This window comes from Uranotaenia lowii, chromosome 2 (genome assembly GCF_029784155.1).
Source record: "Uranotaenia lowii strain MFRU-FL chromosome 2, ASM2978415v1, whole genome shotgun sequence".
NCBI lineage: Eukaryota > Metazoa > Arthropoda > Insecta > Diptera > Culicidae > Uranotaenia > Uranotaenia lowii.
The window spans coordinates 381627680-381651206 of NC_073692.1; the positions used below are offsets into that span (position 1 = coordinate 381627680).

General features: G+C 38.0%; 2 protein-coding genes across 4 annotated transcripts in view; one reads left to right on the plus strand and one right to left on the minus strand.

The window, feature by feature from the left end:
• Positions 1 to 14565, plus strand: part of LOC129744042 (ikaros family zinc finger protein) — a 218446-nt gene extending 203881 nt beyond the window's left edge. For all 3 annotated transcript variants that reach the window (XM_055736370.1, XM_055736371.1, XM_055736369.1), the window contains 2 exons: positions 4477 to 4614; positions 4682 to 14565. In XM_055736370.1, the coding sequence (XP_055592345.1) occupies positions 4477 to 4614; positions 4682 to 5245 (702 nt within the window). In that variant the 3' untranslated portion in view covers positions 5246 to 14565. The remainder of the gene's footprint in view (positions 1 to 4476; positions 4615 to 4681) is intronic.
• A 1291-nt stretch (positions 14566 to 15856) lies between these two features.
• On the minus strand, positions 15857 to 20875 carry LOC129743232 (uncharacterized). Its single transcript, XM_055735211.1, has 2 exons — positions 20831 to 20875; positions 15857 to 16549 (listed from the first exon to the last, which is right to left on the minus strand). Exons 1-2 carry the CDS (start codon positions 20873 to 20875, stop codon positions 15857 to 15859), a joined length of 738 nt encoding a protein of 245 aa, XP_055591186.1.
• Positions 20876 to 23527: the final 2652 nt, after the last annotated feature.

A 23527-nucleotide genomic window follows, 5' to 3' on the forward strand; every position in this document is an offset into this window, starting at 1 on the left:
AATTCAAATTTTTCTGAGGTGCCAAAAATTTGAAAATAGGTTGTATACAACTAATTTTTTTTTCTACCAGCTCTGGGTTTCGAAATAACTTTTGGAAGTAGGTAAAAATTCATTTAAGAAATGTGTGCACTTTTTCGGCAAAACTGTAGAATGGAATATAATTTTAAAAATTAAAGTTTTTGCGCAATAACCCCTTAGACCGCAAGAAATTTAAGAACGCCAAAATCTTCTAAAAGCAGTTATAAAAGAAAGGTGGATAAAAATGCTATATGGTTGATAGAAGATTTGAATTCAACAGAGTGTGAAGTTATTGGAGTGAAGACGAGCAAGCACTGAATTTTCTCGCCCTATCCTAAACATCTTTACCTTTTCGCAACAGCTCATCTTCTATTTTCTCATTTTGTTATCTTTCCATCTTATAATTTTCTCCTCATTTTGTTTTTTTTTTCGTTTCTCTATCCTTTTCATTGATTCAATAATTCTATTTTCAGCTCCCTTATCTGCAATTCATCTCTTATTTTCCCTTTTCATCTTTTCTATTAGTAATTATTTCATTTTCGAAACTTGTTGTGTGTCTCTTATCACCACTTATTGTCTGGATCTTTTAATCTTTAAATCTTCTAATTTTTAAACCCTCTGATCTTGTTATCATCTCATCTGCACATATTTCCCACACAATTTCTTCTTTCTATTTTTTCCACCTAAGCATCTTATCCTTGTTCAATCTTTCTAGTTTCGTATTTTTCAACCATCTCACAACTCCATCATCTCCATCTTCTTCTCATTATTCGACTATCTCATTGTTTCATATTATCGTCTCTACACTTCATTATAAAACCTTCACGTTTACTGACATTTTTACATTCAAATCAAATACAGTCCTATCAACTCGCTATTTTCGATGCAGCTGTCCTCTCAACAAGCGGTTTTTATTTGCGATGCTCCCAACACGCAATTCATAGTCTGTCCTCTTCACTCGCCTCTCATACAGCTGTTCTCTCAATACGCTGTTTTATTTTGCGGTCCTTCCAACTCGCAATTCACAGGCTGTTCTATCAACTTGCCTTATATTTCAATACAGCTGTTCTCTCAATATGCTGTTCTTACTTTGCAGTCCTCCCAACTCGCAAGCATAAGTCCTCTCAACTCGCCTTCAAATTTCAAGCTGTTCTCACAACTCGCCTGAAATTTCTATCGATACTTTCAGATTGTCCTCTCAACTCGCCTCTAGCTGTCCTCTTAACTCGCTTGAAATTTCTATCGATATGTTCAGGCTGTCCTCTCAACTCGCCTTTAAGTTTCAAGCTGTCCTCTCAACCCGCTTGAAATTGTGAACATAATCAAGCGGTTCTTACGACTCGCTTAATATTTTGTTCTATTTCTACTTCATGTTGTCATCTCAATGAAATTCCAACAAAGCTGATTTAATCAATTCCAGTTTCGATATTGTATTTAAAAAAACTATTTAATTATAATCTATGGCATGTTTTCGTTTTTCTATACTTCAATCGAGATAGCCACCGAAAATCTTCCAACAGCGTGGCTTTTTGCTTCAACTACTTTTTTCAACAGTTTTTTCCACGATGGGTAATAAATAAACTGTTTGATTTACAAGCCAGTTTGATGAAAATAAATTCAAAGTGTATCATGGATCACGATAGTTTTCGTTTTCAAGGTTCGATTTCTATTACAAATTCTCGTTTGGTTCAATTTACGGGCAGTTACCTGCCACGGTCGCCAAATGTGCAGACCTCTCCGCAGTTCCGAACTATGAAATTGCACTTATGGACCACCGGATCAATAGCTGCCGCGGGAACCAAACGCACTACTCGGCCTGCTCGTTTGTTTACCGGCCAACCGACTGGCTCACTCGTGCACGCTTGTGACGAATGACGTGGAGTCGGTGTAATCCATTCACACAGGTTCTGGCTTAACCGATTGAATGAGATCGATAAAGAAGCGACAATATTGGAACTATCTATATAAGTATATATAAAGCAATTTCTGTGGGTTTGTTTGTTTGTTTGTTTGTCCACTATAGGCTCAGCCATCTTAAGACCTAGAGAGCTGAAATTTGGCATGGAGACTCATTAGAACCAGGAATGATGAAAAATATTTTCAGATTTTCGGATGACCCCTTTAAAGGGGGTCGTCCATACAAGACAAATATTGTTTTCGCGATATTTGGGATCATTTTTCGTCGTTATTTTTCGTCGGATTGTAAAAAAAAATTGCACATAGAGGTTTTGATAGATGGAGAATTGATTCCAGGTATTGATTTTTGCGTCAGGGGTCGGCAAAAGCGGTCGTCCATATGAACTTTTCAGTGTTTTGACTATATTGACGTTATTATGCATTGGATTGATATGAAAGTTGGCACATGAGTGTTTTGAGGAATGAGCAATCGATTCCAGGTATTAATGTTTTACGATATGGACGTTATTATGCATTGGATTGAGATGAAAATTTGCAGACGGGGATTTTAAGGAACGGGCAATCGATTCCAGTTATCAAATTTTATAGAAGGAATCGGCAAAGGGGTCGTCCATATAAATTGTTCAATGTTTTTGCGATATTGGCGTTATTATAGTTTTGATTTTGATGAAAATTTACATAAGAGTATTTTGAGGAACGATCAATCGATTCCAGGTTTCAAATTCAGGGTCAAGGGTTGGTCAAAAGATTTGTCCATATTAACACTGTTTTTGCGATATTAATGCTTAAATACATTGGATTAAGATGGAAACTTAGTACGTGAGAGTTTCAAGGAACGAGTAATCGATTTCAGAAGTCAAATTTTAATTCAGAGTTCTGCGAATGGGGTCGTCCATATAAACTGTTCAATGTTTTTGCGGTATTGACGTAACTATGCATTAGATTGAGATGAAAATTTCCATATAGAAGTTTTGAGGAACGCTCAATTGTTTCAGGTTTCAAATCTCGAGTCAGGCGTCGGTAAAAATGGTCGTCCATATTACTGTTCAATATTTTTGCTATATTGGGGGTTATTCTGCGAGTCGAGTAACGTGACTCACAAAATTTAACTTCTTTATCCTGACTCCAGGAAATGTTTCAGTGAAGAAACTTTAATATGAATGAGCTCTAAAAATCGAACACAGGACATTTGAGCTAAAACTTCTAGCCTTGAGTGGTTTCTGGAGTCGGCACAACGATGTGAAATTTTGCACATCACGTCACGTGACTCTCAGAATAAGCTCCATTGTCTTGATTATACATCGGATTATAATGAAAATTTGCACATGGGAGTTTTACTATTAGTCTGTGGTTTTACTGCACATGTTATTGATTTAATGTGTAAAATACTGACAAAGAATCATTAAAAGCGGTCGTCCATAATATTTTCGATATTTTTGCAAGAACTGCGTTGTTAGGCATTATCAATTTCTTATTTTAAATTACCGTTTGGTAGACAAGCAAATAGGGCGCTTGCAAATTCTGTTTAGTTTTGAGCAATTGTTTCGTGAAAATGCGTCTCTATTACCAGCCAAATAACAAATCATCAGCTTTAAAGTTAAAAGTAAAACGAAGTTCGTACGGGATCAGCTAGTATTTAATAAAATGCCACAGTAGGCTTGAAGATGTGGGAGGTATAGAGAAGTTGAAAGCTAAAATCTCCATCAAGGCGAACCAAAGCAATGCTAATGTTCCAGACTTTTCTTTCAGTTCAATCAAGAGCTGTAGACATTTTCCAAACTCTGATAGCTTTGGTTAACTGTATTTAAGGTAGGACACGATATACTGGCACAGCCAAAACAATTAAACGCCTCGGTTTTCACTTTAATTAAATATGTTTACCGACAAACAGCTGTGCTTAAAAAGCAAATTAGGCGTGCAACCAAAGCCAAGAAGTTTATGCCTAAAACAAATGACAGATCAAGATGCGATATTTTTGTTTTAACTTAATTTTTTGTGAGTTATACATTTTCATAGAATATTTTTAAATTCATAAAAATAATGGAGCAAAATAAAAAATTATCTTAAATTAACATGACTTCCAGGGCCAACCGAAGGCCTCTCAAGTTTCCCGTCTCACGTCTCGTACCTTAAGTCTTATACTTCATGTCGTGTGTCTTTCGTCTAACGTCTCATGAATGATATGGAATAGGCTTTAAACAACTTGGCTTGTGACAGTTTGACATCTGTTGCGTCTGATAAATATTGTATGACAATGACCCTCTGAAAACTATTCGGCCCTATTTTAAAGCCAACCGGTAGTCCAAGAAAATCATAATGCCAGCTTACAGCATGGCGAGTTAAATTTACATTTCAAAATTCGAATCAGCTATGATCTTCGGAACATTTTTGATTCGGCTTTTGAGGAGCTCATCATTCTTGTTTCGATTTCACTCTCTGGAGCCACTCTTATCACTTTGTTTTATCACTCTACAGAATTCATCTGCAAGTGTAACTGAAAATTAAACCAAACACTAAACTAACCTATGTGTATCATTCCAGGAACCAACAACCAACGATGAGTACAATGAAACCAAACCCCGGAGCAACAGCCTCTCGGAAAACCTGACCTCCAATAACAACATCAGCGGATCGACCGACAGTGTAGCACCGACATCCAGTCTCACATCGCTGATAAAGGTTCCTCAAGTCTTGTTTCCGAATCGAAGAATGAATTTACTAAAAGGAATGTTTATCTTTTTTTTAGGTGTCACCGCTCAAGTCGCTTCTGCGGGAAGATCTCAAGCGGCGGATTTCGGCGAGGGCAACGAACCGCGCAAATCGTAACGGGCTGCTCACTTCACCGAACTCGGCTGGTAGTCCGATTCCGAATAGCAGTAGCGGAGGCAACGGCAATAATGCGGCCTCTTCGCCGGCACCGGAGTGTGGAACGTCGTCGAGCAGTTCCAGCAGCTCCAGTAGTTCTAGTAGTTCAAGCAGTAGCAGCGGCATTGGGAACAGTGTGAATGGAACCTCGTCCAGCAGTAGCAGCATCAGTAGCAATGCGACAGCCGTAGCCGTGGCCACGACCTCGAACGGTACGATTACATCGACCGGGCCGGAAGCTGATATGCTGCTGTCCGGGGGGCCAATGTCCAAGCGGCATCTGCAGTGTCTGTTCTGCGGCATCGAGTTCCCCGACCAGACGCTGTACTTCCTCCACAAGGGTTGCCACAGCGAGAGCAATCCGTGGAAGTGCAACATCTGTGGCGAACAGATGAGCAACGTGTACGAGTTCAACTCCCATCTGCTCAGCAAAAGTCATCAATGATGTTAGGCGAGGGGAAGGGAAACATTTTGCTGGTAATGTTTCTCTTTTTCTAATCGCTTTTTTCACCCTACCACACTAATACATAAATGCTGACAGAAAAAACCTGAACAAACACACACGCAAACAAGCAAACAAAAATACCAACGCAAATAATTCAGAGTCGATTTTGGGTTGAAATAACTGCTTTTTGTTGGTTAGAAATAGTGCTACTAAACCCATCCCTCAACGAAAAAACTAAGTGTAACCAAGTTCCTTTACAAAAAACAACCTTAATAAACTCTCTAAAACTTCAACAATCCGTTCGAAAAAACCGACACCAGAAGAAAACAAAAAACCAAGCAGGGATGGCAAAACGTGCGCGTAAGATTGATGCGATGTTGTACGACCACCTTTAGGAGAGAGTGTATAAGCGAGTGGTCGCTTCAGAGCCTACTAAGAGACAGGGATAACAGCAGTGATTTGTGCGCGCAAAGCAGCAGCAACAGAAACACAGTCGTAACGGACTTTAAACTGTTGAATATTGTTGACACGTTGAATCAACTACCCCGATTTTGTTTTTCGTTACGCTTGTCGTCCAAAGTAAACTTTTCGTTTTGTATTTGTTCTGAAGCCTCCATTACCTACTAGAGAAGCCAAACAACCCCAACAACTCAGAAACAATAGGTGTAGTTAAAAAGCAACAACTCAGAATAATAAATTTACACTATCCGTCCAATAGCAGTAAAGAGAAAAAGAAGCAAAATGCAACATCGCACACACACACAAACTCAAACTAATGCAAGTACCGCGAAAATCAACAAAAAAGCAACCCACAAAATAGCCAAAGCAATTGAAGAAAGTAAACAAAACTAACACTAACGCATAGAACTTCAAACATTTGAATAAGAGACAGAGAACCACACAACAGTAAACAAAGGAAGAAGAAGTGTGTTGTTTTACGATTGTCAAGAGGATGTTTTTTCCGTGATTTTGAAGAGAACTTATCCGTGAAAGGTTAGATTGTGTACCACAATCGGCTTTTGCGTTTGTCCCACTATCCTTAGGAGGTTTTTTTTTTTGTGGTGAGACTATGTTAGTTTTTTTTTAAAAAACTTGGGAAAGCCACACACATGCAAACCTCGGTTAGAAGACGAACGCAAAACCAGCAGGTCGACCTGTGGAAGACAACGAATAACTGATGCCGCCATTGTGTGTTGCTTGTTCGGAACTCAGTGCGATCGTAACGTCAGATAATGTGAAGTTCGTAAAACAGGTCGAACTGGTCGAAATTGCCCGTTCTTGATATTGTTCAGGACTAGTAAAAAATTTGGTTTCAGGGAGCGAAAAACTGTTGAAGAGAGCAACAGTCACTTACGAAGATAGATCAACGACTGACTTTTGTTTCAACACAAGCTTAAAAACATTTTTTCTTTCTTTAGTCAATTAATTTTACTAACCGGAGCCGGAGCTGATATTCTCGGCACTCCGTCTTTTTTGCAGGAGCTGAGGAAATTTCCAAAAACTTGAATCAATTTCTAAGCAATTAGAGCAGCAATCTGATAATCTGGGATTACTTACTGGAACTGGAACAATTAACAACCACTCATACAAGGAGCTTCAAAAATTTGCACCTTAAACCACTCAGTCTTGTTCATCAGAGCCGGAACCAAACAATCATAACAGCAAACTTGAAATTTGCGCTTTTACAGACACTCCGCATTTTTCACTTAGCTGGAACAATTTTAAAATAAGAACAACGCCAGCTTTAAAAATTTGCGCTTTTTCAGCCACTCAGTCTTGTGCACCGAAGCCGGAACAATTTCATTTTACTCAGTGACAGCTTTGAAAATCTGTGCTTTTCTAGCCACATTGTCTTGTTTACCGAAGTCGGATCCATTTTCCATGTGTGGATTTTCTAGCCACACAGTCTTGTTTACTGAAAACGGATTAGGCAGACTAGCAACTTTACAATTCTGCGCTTTTACAGTCACTTAGTATTGTTTACCGGAACTGGAAGAACTGCAAAACAATCAAAACAGAAGCCTTAAAATCTGAACATTTCTAGCCACTCAGGCTTGTTTATCGGAGTCGAAACAATTCCCAACTCATCATTACAGCAAGCCTAAAAAATTGCGCTTTTTCAGTCACTCCGTCTTGTTTACCGGAGCTGGAAGTATCTTCTAATAATCTTAGTAGCAGCCTAGAAAATTTTGACTGTTTCAGACACGCTGGCTATTTCCCAGAGCCGTTACAATAACAGCTTAGTTAGAAAAAAAAATCCAAAAAATCCCGAGCATTAGCTTTACAATCTATATCTCTCTTATTCTGCGCTGCACGTGAGGGGACGAAAGTTCAGTCACCTCACCGTCATGTGACTCTAGGTCTAAGTCTAAGGATAGTCGGTGTGGGTGAAGTGACAGAGGTTCATTCCTGTTGTGATTTCAAATAAAACAGAGTACTATTTGTTTCGGAAACTGATAATACAATCACATTTTTGCTCGTCAAGTCATGATTAGAAATCAGGTTACAATAGTGATTGATATATGCTTGGATCATCCATCCGTCATATTGGCAACACTTCACTTTGAATCCCAATCTGTTCAAATGGCATCAATTCTAGCGAACACTACGATTTTACTCTTCCTCGATTCTAGAACGATAGCGAATTGACGTTGTCTCTCATTTGCGACAGTCTGTTATTGTTTACATTTGCCACGCGGTTCGTAAGTCTAGATTAATCACCATGGTGAAACGTTCGGTCGTCGTGAGTGTCGTTCAACAATTCCCTAGGTTCATCCGAAGTGACGTTCCTCACCTAAAGCGACTCCTGGAATCGAGTGACTCGGGTGACTCGACTATCACCTCACGTGCGGCGCGGAATAAGGGCCTATGCTTTTTCAGTCACTGTCTTGTTTTCCTGAAACCGAAACAGTTTTTTAATAATCATAGCAAAACCCCATCAAATCTGTGCTTGATTCGGACATTCTCTTCTTTTAATTGAGCTGCTTTACCCGAATCGAAAAATCGGACCAAAATCGGTCGGAATTTGGTCCGTTCAACCCATGAATTGGTGCGAAAACAGACTAGAAAACCGACCAAATTCGGACCAATTCAGTGCCCAGGTGACACAACTTTCCTGACAACGATAAGTTTTTGTCAATACAACCGGGTTGTTTCCAGACAATAATCGGTTAGTTTTTCGACCAAAATCGATCCGTTTTCCGATCGAAATTGGTCCGAATTCAGACCCAAAATTGTTCTTTTTCGGATAAAAATTGGCTTGTCAACTAGATCCAAATTTATGCTGGTGATTATTGTTGGAAACTATCAAAAAAAAGTTGCAGTCATGATTGACATATAAAATTTTTATTTCACAATTTGTTCACACATTGAATTCACATGAAAATTTCATATAAATATCCGATTAGAAATAGTTGTGCCGACCGTAGAGGTCATGAGAGATCCTGCAGAGGAGGCAAGTCTGAGAGAATGATTGACCAGAAATTTGTCGTTTCACCTAGAGAAGGATCACTACTGAGGATGATAACCTGAAATTTATTATTTGAGTTTAGAACAAAGTATTAAAAAAACATTTCATCAAAAGAACTCACCAAGAAAGGTTTTAAAACGATAGTTTTTGCGTTCAAAATTCTGCCTCCTTACTTTTCTATTTTTTTTTCTACGGGATTTTCATCCTTTGGGATGATTCATCCCTAAGCCACTTAACTTTTCTCGTAGTCAATAAATTCTCAAGGCGAGATTCGGCGAGACAACAGCAAAAAAACAGATTGCAATGATTGTCATTGCCAGAGCTTATTGATCTGACAGAAAATCGTACAAAAATTGTTCGAGAGTCGGTCCGTTCAACCGAACGAAACTGTCTGATCGAATTCAAACCAACACCGAACCTATTCAATCTGATCGATTCCGTTGACTTTCATTTGACTCCGTTGCGGCGACAGCCGGAAAATGGTCCGGAAAAACGGACAAAATCCAGACAGATTTGAACTGACAACCATTACTTTTACATCAATCGGTCCGGTTTGACAATCTCTACCGGTCTGAATATGGGTCAGGGGTGCCAGGTGTCCTGATTTTTCAGGATTTGTCCTGGTTTTCGAGAGGCCATCCAGATTTTTCAAAAACGCTTGAATTGTCTCGATTTTTGGAAAATGACCTTTATAATGTCCTGATTTGTCCTGATTTTTAAAAAATAACTAAGTTTATTGTTAAATGGTGAGAAAATCAAACAAATCTATAGTAAAATAGTTTAACCAGTTTAACCGATGATAATCTTTTGTTCAAATGATATTTAAATAGTGTTTTTCGATATTAACTTTAGGCTAGCCAAGGTTCTTCTCGTTTTAGTTGCATTATTCGAGGCGTCTTCAGCACCTGAATTTCGCCTTTAGTTATGCAATCTCAGCGAAGCTGCATGTTATTTTCATCAATTTAGTGTGGTCCTGAAAAATCCTGATTTTTTTCATCGCGGTGCCGAATATGTTTTATATCTTCTCTGAAGACGGTGTTTTTTTCAGAACAGAAATTCATGCAGACATTTTTACCAGACCTGTGTGGGAATATTATCTGACGTGAAATTATTTTTTATTTGAAGCGCTGATCGACCAAATTCGCCCCAACGAGCAACATGGCTAAAGTTTTTCGACCAATGGAAATAGTTCTCGCGAAAAAAAATCATCCTTAACACAGAAAAACAAAAAACATCAACCGAATGTCAGCGCATGCAATGAAATTAGTTTAAAAAAAACTGAACCCAACAGATGTCAGGGCGTTTCCTAGCGTCTGCTAGCAAGCTGTTCGATAGGTAGTTGTGTAGCTAGCTAGTTTAGAAGTTTATACATATAGTTAAGTCCTCACATCCCCCCCCCCCCCCATCCCACAACAATTCAGCTAACCCTAACCTGAATATGAATAAATAAATTTATATAAAAAAGAGTGTTTAACGATCGTTAAGTTTGACAAGTTTTGATTGTTTTGTTGTGTATAGTTGTAGATCAGAGCGGAGGTTTCGCGTGATATCTACTTAAAAAAAATCGGTGTGTAAAAAATATATATATTTTGTTTTAGTTAAATCGTTTGCTGGATTATACATAGTTTATATTTACAAGTTGAAGTTTAGTTTGAATATATTTGTAGATCGTACTCGTTTTATGGAACTATAAATACAAGCTAGGCCAAGGATTATACAGCTCGAAGCTTCGAGCATGGAACGAACGAGTCTTGAGACTTGAAAATGTGAAATAAGTGAGAGAAAGGTAAAAAACAATGGAAGAAAACCAGACATAGATATATTTATACATCTTCTTGTTGTTTGTTGTTAAGAAATATAAAAAAGGCAGGAGCGAGAAGAGGTCATTTAAAAAAAAAACCACCCATCTTGCTAAGGTTCAACCGCCAATGATGCGCTCTGTAATAGACATCTCATTCTCACCTTTTCACTAAATGTAAACAAAACAAAAACAAAAAACTAAATGCAACGAATAATGGTACTTAAAAATTAAACCATCGTTTCAGAATACACAGAATAAAGTTGTCAATCGTTACGATTGACAACGTCTAGAAAAAAATCCAGAAGAGAAAACCTAATAGTTCAAAGCAAACAAATAAAAATACAAAACTAGAAATCTTTAAATATCGAAGCACCACCACTACAAAGATGTTCTCTTCACAGAGGATAGTCGCTACACTACCACTAACTAAACGAGAATAGGAAACATATTTTCAGGACCAAAATTTGCTCATTATCATTCTTTCTCTATACTCTATAATAGATGATGAAGGTAACTCTAAATAGTAACTCTTGTCCTATTTTCAAACAAAAAAAAAGAACGAAAATACCTACACACATTTTAAAATCACACGATTTGGATAGCCGTTTTTAAACTGGAATCAAAGCCGTTTTTTAGATCTTCACTCTAATTCTTGAAATCGAATTGTTGATATTGTAGAGAAGTAAAACCCTAAAACAAACCCAAAATAAAACAAACTAAACAAGACCTACAAAAAACTAAAATTAAAAATAGTACCTATGCAGCTGTTCGCAAAATTAAAAAAAAACAGTTTACTAATTTTATAGGTGTTTCCTTTTACTGGATATGGCGACAAAAAAAAAGAGTATAATGATAAACGATTGGCCAGATTTTAATAGCATTATTTGACGAGACCGTTTCAAACTTCTAAAAGTACAGTATTCAAATTTTTAAGGCATGTAAGGTGATGTTAAATGAATTCACAATATACAATACAAACGAAACGAAAAAAATTAAAAACAAAAACAAATGTTTACTCTTTCTCTTAGCTTCAAATTGGGCAACACAAAAACCAAATAAAATATCGAACGTTTTTCTGACTCTTGAATTACATCATATGAAATTACAAAAATCGAAACAAAAAAAAATGAAACAAAATTATACTCACATAATCTCTATTGGCAACTAATACAATTAGGCACTCACACAAACACAAAAGTAACGTTTCAATTCTTCAGATTTTCTCTTTGTTGGCAACACGGATTTATGTAAATACTACTCACGAAGTATTTCCTAGAATTAAAAAAAAAATGAAATCAGATAATGGCGAACAAGTTCCCGATTACTTAATCCGGGCAGCTGAACGGAAGATTTAGTTCAATCGTCTTTCATTCGTGTGTTTGATAGTTTTTCGACAGCAAAATTTGTTCCGATCTCGGTTTCAACAATAAAACTGGAACGATTTTCTGCTCGGAAACGTCAATCAAACACTGAACGAAATTGTTGTTCTATTTTTGACGTGAAACTTCTCGTAGATTTTTCTTTCGGCAACTCGATCGTCAGCTTGTAAAGCAAAACAAAAACAAAACAAAAAACCAATTCTCAGATACAAAGAACGGTGCCTTCCCAAACGAAGAGAGTTGATGAGCAAGAAAATGAACGAATGGAAAACGAACGAGACGACGAGCAAAAGTTGCAGACGTTGCCTAGCTTGAAGGGTGGAACAACAGAACAATAGCAGCTGTGCTTTGCTTCTATTTAAAACAGAAAGAAAAAAAACATAAAACGGAAATAGAAAAAAAATCAAGAAGCACGCATGAAAAACAGAAGAAACGCGAACCAAATATAAACAAACCGAAGAATAACAAACGTAAACAAAAGAAGAATAAAAAAAAACAAGCAAAAAGGTAGAGGAAAATAAACCATGCTGGAAGCACGATTTTAGTCGTCGGATGGATTCGGGTCAAAGGTCAAAACAGTTGATTTAAATAAACAAAAAAAATAGAACTAGAGAACTAACTTTAACGAAAATATTCTTAGCAGAAATAAACAACTTTATAGGACAGCAAGAGACGAAGAACAAATAAACAAGCAAACAAAACAGTAGATAGAGAATCAATTATATTTTCACCGGGGAAAAAACCAACACAACGTGCAAACACAGTTGAAACAAATAGTGAAATAAACGGATAGCTTAATTTAAACAATAGCGCAGAGTAAACAAACACCACACACAATAATACACTAACACACACACGTACAGAGAAAAACAAAACAGGCCTTATGATGAGTAGTGAAGTTTGGGGAAAGAGAAAACCTGAGAAGGGAACCTGAGAGAAAGAGAAAGCCACAAGCGCGAAACCAAAAGAAGCAAGGCAGCAGATGGAACAGAGAGAGAAAGAGAGAGAGGAGCAAACACGGTTAGAACTTTTTTATACCTAAACAGTAGCGTGCAAAGAGAATTTGTTAAAGAGAGGGAAAAAAGTTGAAACCAATACACTAATTGATTATTAATATACAGAGGTGAAAAAAAACCACATAACGGAAATAGTTTTACTGAACTTACATAAGCCTAACGTTACACAAGTTGAACCTACTCTTGCGGCAAGTGAGAGAGAGAGAGAGAAGGAAAGAAAGATAAACAAAAATGTGAAAAAAGAGCGTGATAGAGCGAGATGGACAGAAAGATCATGATCAAAAAAATGTTTAAAGAAAGCAGGGCAAGCATGTGTATGTTAATAGTTGCGGTTAGTTGTAAGATAGTGAAAGTTAAATGAAGAAAAAAAACACAAGGAAAAGAGAAACTGCAAAGAAATGCGATTTATTAAAACAAAAATAAGAAGAAAAAAACATTCCGTCTAAATGTGATTCTTTAGAAGATATAGCTGAACTAACACAAAAACGGACGCTTTTGGTACAAAAGCGGTCGTTTTTTTTCGCTCTCCGAATTCGAAAGAGAAACCCCGAGAACAGAGAGTTTAGTTAATCTATTAGTTTAAAAAGGAGGATTTTGTTTTCGTATAGGTTATATTGTCATCGAATAAAAAACAAATAGAATAATTTGCCCGTTTTTTTTTTTGTTTGGCGCTTCACAGTTTTTTCGTTTAAGTTTTTCTTTTTCTTTAAGATTTAAGTGTAAAGTAGTTGAATGAAAACAGTTTTCAATTTTTTTTTTGTTTTTGCGTGTATTCGTTCCGTTTTGCAAACGAGGAATTCGGATGAAAAAAAATGCCGATTAATAACTAACAGAAGGACTAGCTCGATCTTGGGTTGTTAATTTCTCAGACAAAAAAAACCAAACAATTATGAAAAACCAGCAACAAAAGCGCTCTTATTAATCTAAATTAGTTAGCAAAATTAACTGACGTTTGAACAAAAAATGAATCAAAAATAAATAAAATTGGTATGCAAAATCTTCTCTCGTTTTCTAATATAACAAAAAAAAAAGAAAAGAAAAATGCTTATTTCAAAGCAGTAAAAAACTTTTTGATATTCTATGTTTATTCATAATTCGGATGATAGCAACAAAAATTACAAAAAAAAAATCACAAAAAGAACAAAGTTTTTTCTCGGTCTATTCGTGGTCGATTGTTACTGTAAGAAAAAAATCAAAACTTCTGTGAGTGTGAGTTTTACACACCGAGCGGTTAGCGAATTAAAAACAAACAAAAAATACAAAGCAAACAATTCATTATTATTCAAATAAATTGCAATTGTAAAGAGATCTTTATGCTAAAAACAAACACCCGGAACGGAAACCCAGAGAAAAAAGGTACTGTGAGAAAAAGAGTTAGGAGCGCTATACACAGGAAAAATAGAGCGAGACAAAGAACGAAGAGCCCGAAAAACAAAAGGAAATAATTTATAGGTAAACCCAACCAAACAAGGGAAAAAACGAAATGACCTGGTAAGAGATCAATGCTAGAAGAGAGAGAGAGAAATGATGCATAACATGTAAGCATACAAAAAAAAATCGATGAAAACAGAATGGTGATGGTTCAAATTATGAATTAAAAACAAAACAAACCGAGAAAGTGAAACGAATTATAATAAAAAAAAAAACAAAAACAAGATGCAAAACAACAACACTCAAAACAAAATTTAAGAACATTACAATTATATTGACTTATTAAATATTATATTAAAAATATTTTCAAAAATTCTCAATCAATTGTTTCATTCGATGGATGAGTTAAAGAAATGGAATGGGACGTCTTTTTTGGATTATCAGTAGTGGGATCTACAAAACAGGATTGAACTGTAAATTATAAATCTTAAAAACACAAACTGATTCTAAAACCTGAACGACAATTATCCAATCTTATTGATACTCTTGTTAAAAACTGTTTGCTTTTTTTTTCGAAATATCACAATGAATTCTACTGTAAGCAATCTCTACAACACAAAAAAATCACCGCATTTATCTTTCCGAAAAAAACAGGATTTTCTTTATGGTGGCCGAAAGACTATAGCGAAGCCCTTGCAACGGAAAATAACTAAGTTTTCTCCTGTTTTAAGTTTGCCCGCTTAAAGTAACATCAAGACATATGAAGTTAAAACGATGACAGTGGCTCCAGAGAGTTTGAACCAAGTTTGAAGAATCCAGCATAGAGTGGACTGCTGCTGGTGAAATTAAAATTACAATATCCCTTTAACACGTTCGTCGCCATGGGATCTATATTCGTGTGACGGGTGTATTTCCTGGGAGGCCCCGTCACATCAAAAAACGTGTGACGCTCTCTAACTCAAGTTAGACGCTCAGCTTAGCCACACGTTGCAAATCTGGAGCTCTCCATCTTTTCTTTCTCGCTCCGAAAATTTCTTTGGGCCCGGCAAGTAAAACTGCCAAAACCAGCGTGGCGACGAACGTGTTAATTCCAGTTATCCGTCTCGTCCATATTGAGTTCGCCCATGTTTTTTTTATTAAATAATACCTGGTTCAGCGATCTGATTTAAAGTTTTTTTTCTTTATTATAGAGACTTTCAGCCTCGGGTTGGTTCGTCTCTCTGTAATAATTTTAAAGTACGAGGGAGGCCCTGAAGGGGCTTTCCCAAGTGGTGGGGAAGAATTCCCGTATTATAATAAATTCATCCAATACAGGAAAAGTCCGGATGGGACCACTCAAAGTGTTGAGGACTTGCACGTTTCTTATTTTGTAGTTTTAATATTTATTCAGTATTCGTTGCCGGTCGTTGTCAAATTATTCAGGGTTGTCCGAATCGTGTCCAATTTCGGTTCCGCGTTTATTGTCAGGTTGTTTGGTTGCTTGAAGAGAGAAGTGGTTTCCACCGGTGGCAGGCATCGTTGAGGGGTCCACCACCGGCAGTTCCTTCACTCCTCCTTCCTGTCTGTTTCTGCACGCTAAGTTTGATCGTAAAGTCCAATATCTTTCAGAAACAGCATCACTGCTGCGATCACTGTCGGTTCATTTCCTAGAGCGTCCTTGATGGTTACAGGGATTTCATGTTGATTTCTTACGCCATCGAATTGTGGACAGTGGCAGAGAACGTGCTCCACCGACTGGTGGACTCTGCATGCAGTGCACTGGATCTTGAAATTCTCGCCACCGTGCAAGTTGTATGCGAAAGAAGTATGTCCCGTTCTTAAGCGTGAAAGTATTTGTTGTTCTTGATGTGCCAGAGGATCTTCCCATTGGAAGGTATCCCCCTTGATTTTTCGTAGGAAATACTCTCTTGTTCCTTCTCGATCACAGTTTAGCCAATCCTCGGCCCATTTATTTGCTATTGCTTTCGTTACCGATGATTTCAAGTCCGCCGCTGGGACCGAGTTGGTGAGTCGCGCCTGTCGTCGACCCGACTTGGCGAGGCGGTCAGCCTCTTCGTTGCCAGTAATTCCACAATGTCCAGGAATCCAAACGAATGTGGTATCTGGTGCTGCTTTTAGTTGTAGTTGTTGAAGACATGGGTGCGAGACCGTCTCAGATTGTAGTGCGGTGACGACACTGGCTGAGTCAAAGAGTACAGTGATTGGTCGGTCAGCCGGAGTCACTCCTGGGATGTAAGCTGCTGCTGCTTCGGCATAAAATATTGTGCACTGGTCCGGGAGGCGGTAGGAGGTTTCCAGGTCAGGTCCTGAGATGCCTATACCAACTCTCCCTAGCGCTAATGAGCCGTCCGAGTATCAGACGGTGTAGTTTTTATATTTGGTCCTAAGGAGTTCAGTGACTGTTTTCCGAATCGCTATTGGGTTGGAACCTACTCTGAATTGGTTTTTTATCGTTAGATCTGTTCTAGTTTTAGGTAAGTTCCAGCCCCTAGCTCCGCACCAGTGGATCCCGGACACAGGTGGGAGCACCTGGCCGATAGTTTCGATGAGGAGACGGTTAGCCTCAGTTAGGAGGCAGCACTCCTCGTTCGACCGGTTCGGTTCGGTTTTGTCCAGGAACCCTGATTTAAAGTTATTTCATGGCCAGAAATGCAACAATGGAGTTTTTTTGATTGATTCTGACTTACAAAAATGAAGAAGATCTCTGATCGCGAGATAAAGATTATCAATAAGTGGTAAAACTAATGGTGGCTCTAGAGAGTATGTAAAACATTGAAAATAAAAAGGAAAAATGCATTTTATTTTTTCAAACATATTTTAAATAACTCCCTCACCACCTTTTCCTCAGTCTTTGACAACAACTTCTCTTTTTACGAAATTTATTTTCATGATTTGGATTTGATACAAAATTGCTTTGATATGAGAGGCCATGTGATCTGAAAATTTCATGTTGAAGTTCCTATGAAAATTTCGTTTATTTTTTCAGCCTTTTTACTGAATTTAACTATTGAGCTCTGGCTTCTGATATTTTAAATAAAGCATGGATCACTACAAATCTGGGCGCACTATTTATTTTACCATCGCGCTCCTAGTTGTTGGATCTGGAATGTTTTGACAGTACTTCGTTGGGAAATGTTTCCTCTATCAGTGCTGAAAATTTCGTTACGATTCGTTTCGTTTCAAAAAAGTTACACGTGATGGAAGCCGCGAGACGAAAATAAATTTTGGACATTCACGTTAAAAACCGGCGTGGTCGGGTTCAAAAAATCGCGAAATCGTTAAAAATGCTCAAATCAACCGTGTGCAGCGTTCTCAGACGTTTCCGTGAGATGCATACTATCGATCGGCAGGTTCATACCAAGCATTATAGTGGACCTAAGAATCAGAAACTGCATTTGAAGGTGTTGAGAACGATCAAGGCAAACACAGGGTAGTCGGGCTATGACATCGCCAAGAAATTCAATGCCGACCGGTGCACCGTCAGAAGAATTCGTCTGCGCGAAGGAATACGATCCTATCGGGCCAGTAAGCAACCAAACCGGACATTGAAGCAGAAGGACGTGCCCGGAAGTTATACAACAAGATTGCAACGAAGTTCAACGAATGCTTCCTCATGAATGACGAAACGTACGTAAAGATGGTTTTTGGGCAGCTTCCAGGCCAAAATTTTTATAAAGCCACTGCAGTGGTGCACTGCACTGGTCATGGTGATGTCCCCGGCAAGTTCGAATTCGTTTTTGCCGATAAGTTGGCAAGAAAGTGTTTGATCTGGCAAGGTATTTGCAGCTGCGGACGAAAAACCCCGGTTTTTGTGAAAAACAAGACCATGAACTCCGAAATGTACTAGGAGGAGTGTCTTAAAAAATGTTTTTTTTTTCGTACAATAGATCTCACAAAAGACCAGTAAAGTTTTCGCCAGATTTGGCATGCTGTCACTACAGCTGGGAGGTACTACAGTGGTATTCGGCCAACGGGTGGATTTTGTTGAAAAGGACATCAACCCACTCAACTGCCCTCAATTCCACCGTATCGAAAAATTTTGGGCAATTGTCAAGCAGAAAATGAAGAAGAATGGTAGGACGACTCGGGAAGCAACAGAGATGAAAAGATTGTGGAACAAAATGGCCGCTGAGGTCAGTGAATAGGGTGTCCAAACTTTGATGAGTGGTTCTAGACGAAAAGTTCGAAATTTTATCAAAAAACATCGAAAAAATGCAATAAAAACCCTACATTTTGATTATAAAACTTTTTTTTTTCGTTTACATAGCTCCGAGATAGACCCGTTTTAACGCGTCCAGATTTTTAGTGATCCATGCTTTAGTGCATGGGTGGCCAACATTTTCAACAGGCGGGCCAAATTTCAGAAATGAGATTGGCTGGCGGGCCACAAAAACAAATTGTTCTGGAGTATATAAAAAAAACAACAGATTTCTGAAAACGCTAAGGAAAAAACATTTGCCGCGGTCACATAGAGTTAAGATTCATTTAAATTAGTAAATTTCGTTACTTGCTTATTTTTATAAATTTCTCTCCATTTGAAAAATAGGAGAAATATAATGCAATACGAAATGAATTATCCCTCCCAACTTATGTATGTTGTGAAAAAATTTAAAACCTCTTCGGTTTATTCATCCCAAAAATGTCAAATTTCCTGACAACATTGGACAACAGTCAATTTTATGGTCTCCAAATTAAAAAAAAATTACCGCCCTTTTCCAAAGATTTTAAGTTCACCTTTCTTCTTGGAAACATTTGATAGACAAATTAGGAAAAACTGCAGAATGGAATTGTTGAAAAAAAGTAACGGTCACAAGCTTTTGACATTTAAAAGAAAAATTATTTCAAAAATATTAATTTCACAAAGTTACTTCAACTCAATCGAATTATTTTCAAATTTACTATCATCTCGATCTGACAAGTGTATTAGGAAAGATTTTTTCAAACATATACGAATTTGTTTTTTTTTTTTCTATTATCATTGCACCTTATTTATGTAATTTTTTTTACAATCGTTCTTCTGATAGATTTGTCAGTACCAAACCGGTTCTAGTTTAATTCTACTACCCAACTGCAAAATCTGTCTAGTTTTTCATTATTGATGTACAGAAATACAAAGCACGTTCCCAATTAAAATATATTTGGATTCGGTTTAATTTCAAAAAATACCCTTTTCTGTAAAGTTGAGCAAAAAATTAAAAATGGGAAAAAATTACAGAGCTAACTTTCAATATGTTATATAATTTGCAAAAGTTATTAAATTTTTATGGATGAACGATAGTTTTGAAATAGAATTCGAGTTGCGAATGGTTGAAGTTGTTGTGAAAGTATAATTTCAATGTTTATGTTGATATGTTTCGGTGATTTTTTTTTTTTTAATTTAAACAATATGATAATCTTTCTGAGGCTATCCAAACTCTTCAATATTAAAACTAGAGTCCGCTTCAACGCTCTTCATATCAACGATATGTAGCCACCAAAACTTAATCGGAAAACAATGAAAAATGTGTGATGGAAATTACAGATAATGCGTTAAATGCCAAACAATTTTGTTATTTTAAAAACTGTAATTGTGATCGTTTTTTTCCGTGACGGTTTTTTTTGTAAAGGTCCCTAATATTCAAAGGGATATAAGTGTAAAAATTATCGATTTTGAGACAATAATGCCAAATAATTATTCATATTTCAAATTATATTTGGTGATTTTTTTTTCAGATTTTTTAAATTATATTTGGATAATTTTACGTTCGTCAGAAAATTGCAAATGTTCGAAAAAAGCATGGAAAATGGCCAAACACAATAACTTAAAAGCGCGTTTTTTTCGAAATTAGTTTTTATACACTTTTATTTCTTTGCCTTTTATCAGTTCCAAGAAATGTTCATATCTTTGTTTTGAATTTAGCTAGTGTTGATTCAGGTATATTTATCCAAATTTTATATGAAGAATAAAAAAAAACGTTCAGTTATTAGAACAAGGGCTTTCCAAAATCAGCTTCGCGGGCCACAAATCAGCTTCGCGGGCCACAAATCAGCTTCGCGGGCCACAAAAAGTTGGTCGCGGGCCACATGTGGCCCGCGGGCCATGGTTTGGCCACCCATGCTTTAGTGTAAACCCAAATAACATGAAATAAAAAAAAAAAAAACATAAATACCTAATTTTTTGATGTACGTTTTTTTGATCAACAATTAGTTGTTAGCGATTAGCGCTTTAAGTTTAAGCGTACAACGTAACCTCAAGTCTCGCCCAAAATCGTTTTAGAAACACGTAAATAGTCAGCGCCAAGAACCTGGTATACCCTCAAACATGTTTGAGCACTTTTGGCGGTTTAAATTAGCGAACGTTAACTTTGAGTGAGTTAGCGATTTAAGTAGCGGCGCTAATTTTCCTGTTAGCGATGCCGAACACTGGTTTTAGGTCATCAGCATTGCAAAGTTTGGAGACGTCGAGGGGTGACAACTGCTTGGAAAAGGTGTCAACCGTTCAAACAATCAATTTACGACCGGTTAAGTAACTGCGGAACCAACCAAGTAACGTTCACCAAGTAGGTTTACCTTGTCGAATGCAGCGGACAGATCGGTATAGATTGTGCTGATCATTGTTATTTTTGCAGGAAAGAGGATCCAAGACCTTCAATTCAAATAGTTTGGCAATAGAACATAAAGCAGAGATTCCACGGTAATTGTTAACATCTCTCCTATCACCTTTTTTATGTACCGGAAACATGTAAGCTTCCTTCCATAGTAGAGGGAAGATGGTTCAATCAAGCGAAGCTTGAAAAATGAGCCGAATAGTGGTCAGCAAAACAGGCATAAAACTTTTCAAAAAAAACAGCTGGTAACCCGTCCGGGCCCGTAGAAAAGGAATTCTTGAGCTTCGCTGCTGCTTTAGAGATGACTGCCTCCTCGATTTCAATACCATTTATTAAAAAGCCCAATGGCGAAACGTTCCTGACAGCATTAGCTAAATGTTCTGGGGATGTTGAAGCTGAAGTTAAGATACTGGAAAATTGTTGGGCGAAGAGATTGCAGATTCCACGATCAGAGTTCACCGTGATGCTGTCCAAAAACATGTTTGAGGGTATACCAGGTTCTTGACGCTGACTATTTACGTGTTTCCAAAACGATTTTGGGCGAGACTTGAGGTTACGTTGTACCACAGAGAACAGACATACAAGCTAGCCCACGAAACTTGTGTAAAATTTCCAACGATAGTTTTGAATAATTTTTCTGTTTCTTTTGGCTGGGTCTTTTCGAAAACTGGCCACCTGAAAATTTGATCTGTAACTTTTGAACGGCACAATAGATTGCACTGTTTCAAGTCAATTTCTAACGTATTTTTTGAATGTCAGAATTTGAAATTTTACACACTTTTTGGAAGATTTTTTGTTCGAGCTTGTACGTCTGTTCTCTGTGGTTGTACGCTTAAACTTAAAGCGCTAATTGCTAACAGCTAATTTTTTTTTTTTTTTTTTAATTTAACAACTAGTAGTTATGGTAACAACGTTCACTGGCTTTTTTGAAAACGGAGTTAAGTTTACGATCCTTAGTGTATGATTTTTGCTTCTTGTAGTTTCGAAGAGCACACCTTTCTGCCGTCTTCAGTTTTCGCAGTTCAGTCGTGATCCAGGGGATTCGCATATTTCTGCCACTAGAGCGTTTTGGAACGTGGCTATCGATGAAATAATTCAGAATGTGTGAGAAGGTATCAGCAGCAGCGTTAGGATTTGATAGATCAAGCTCAGATACCCAGTCGATAGCTGCCATGGTGAGAGATGTCGTCAAAGTTAGCGTTTTTAAAGTCGAGGTAGAAAGTCGCTGGTTTTCTACTGTAGCGTTCAGCCTAGTTAGTTCAAGTGATGCCAATAGAGCAGGGTGATGTGGGACTACTTTAACTAGCGGTGCTGGAGCGAGTTCGATGATCGGTAAACGAGATCCATCATTGGCAAAGCAAAGGTCCAGCGTACGACCTTATTCGTTCACCACGCCATTAATCTGGCGCAAGGTCGCTGTACTCAGGGAGTCCAATATGATGTTAGAAGGCGCCGAAAAAGTAGAGCAGGCAGGGTCCGGGTACAGAAAGCTGCCATGGTTGAAGCACCACTTCAAACTGGGCATATTGAAGTCGCCAATGACAAGTAAGTCATCTTCTGGAGCGCAGAAAGAGCTAACTTCGAAGATGCAGCGAGAAAACGACTCAGCGAGGGCAACATCTCTTGAGCGATCGGGTGACAGGTACAATACACATACGTACAATTTCCAGTCTACTAGATCAATGCGAATCCGCACAAGTTCCAGATCGCACCAGGATTTGTTGTCGGTGAGCAGCGCTGGGAGATTCGATTCAGTAGCACCTCGCCTCCACTGGACTTTTTGCTGTTACGGGCACTACGGTCACAGCGGAACACTGCGTAATCAGGGCCGAAGATCTGACTTGATAGTGTGCGGCCATTCAGCCATGTTTCCGTGAAGGCGATGGTGTCATAGCAGGAACACGAGGTTGCGAGCAGGTCAGGCAGGAATTAATACCCCCGACATTCTGGTAGTAAAGGGTTACGGAATCTGGGCTCAACGGCTGGAGAACCCCTTCGCCGCAGACGAACTCAGGGCCGGGACGACTGATGACACTGGCTGGAATCGGCGCGACTGAATCGAGGGGCTCAGAGGTCTCCGAAAGGCCTGATACGTTGCGTCCCGATGCGGAAAACCCAGAAGAGTTGGAGATGTTCTCGTTCGGCGGGTGTTTGACGAAGCGATACGGGGTGGAGTCAGGCATATTGAAACAGATGGGATTCAAAATTTTGTCACGCAGTGGTCTGAAAAACAAATTTATCATGGAACTTCTCATGGTATCTTGGTTGGGTATCTGTTTGAACTGCATTTCAGGTACCTAATTGAAAACAATTCAAAGCCTTCCAATGTCGAATACTAGTGTGAAATCGATCAAGAACGGATGAGGTGTAAAGTCATCCGTTTCGACCATATCAATAGTGGCTCCAGAGAGAAATTTGATATAAAGAGTCTCACATATCGTAGGACAAAAGTAACTTCTACTTACCGACAATCGGTATGCTCTTTCTCAAAGTTTCGCTTCCTGTGTAAACTTATGGTTTGCCTGACAACCCCAACGGAAAAATTAATACTCCTTCTGCGAATTGCGCTTTCGACCACTTTTCTCGGAATATGATAGGTAATTAGTGCAAATTGGTTTAAGATCCGATCGACAAAGTAGATCTGACACTAAAACACTAA

What these genes read in the sequence shown, in the direction of transcription:
- LOC129743232 (XM_055735211.1), bottom strand. Translation starts at nt 20,875, where the DNA reads ATGATCAGCACAATCTATACCGATCTGTCCGCTGCATTCGACAAG. An exon ending in TGTCCGCTGCATTCGACAAG is followed by an intron (nt 16,550 to 20,830) that starts GTAAACCTACTT and finishes CTCCCGGACCAG; the next exon opens with TGCACAATATTTTATGCCGA.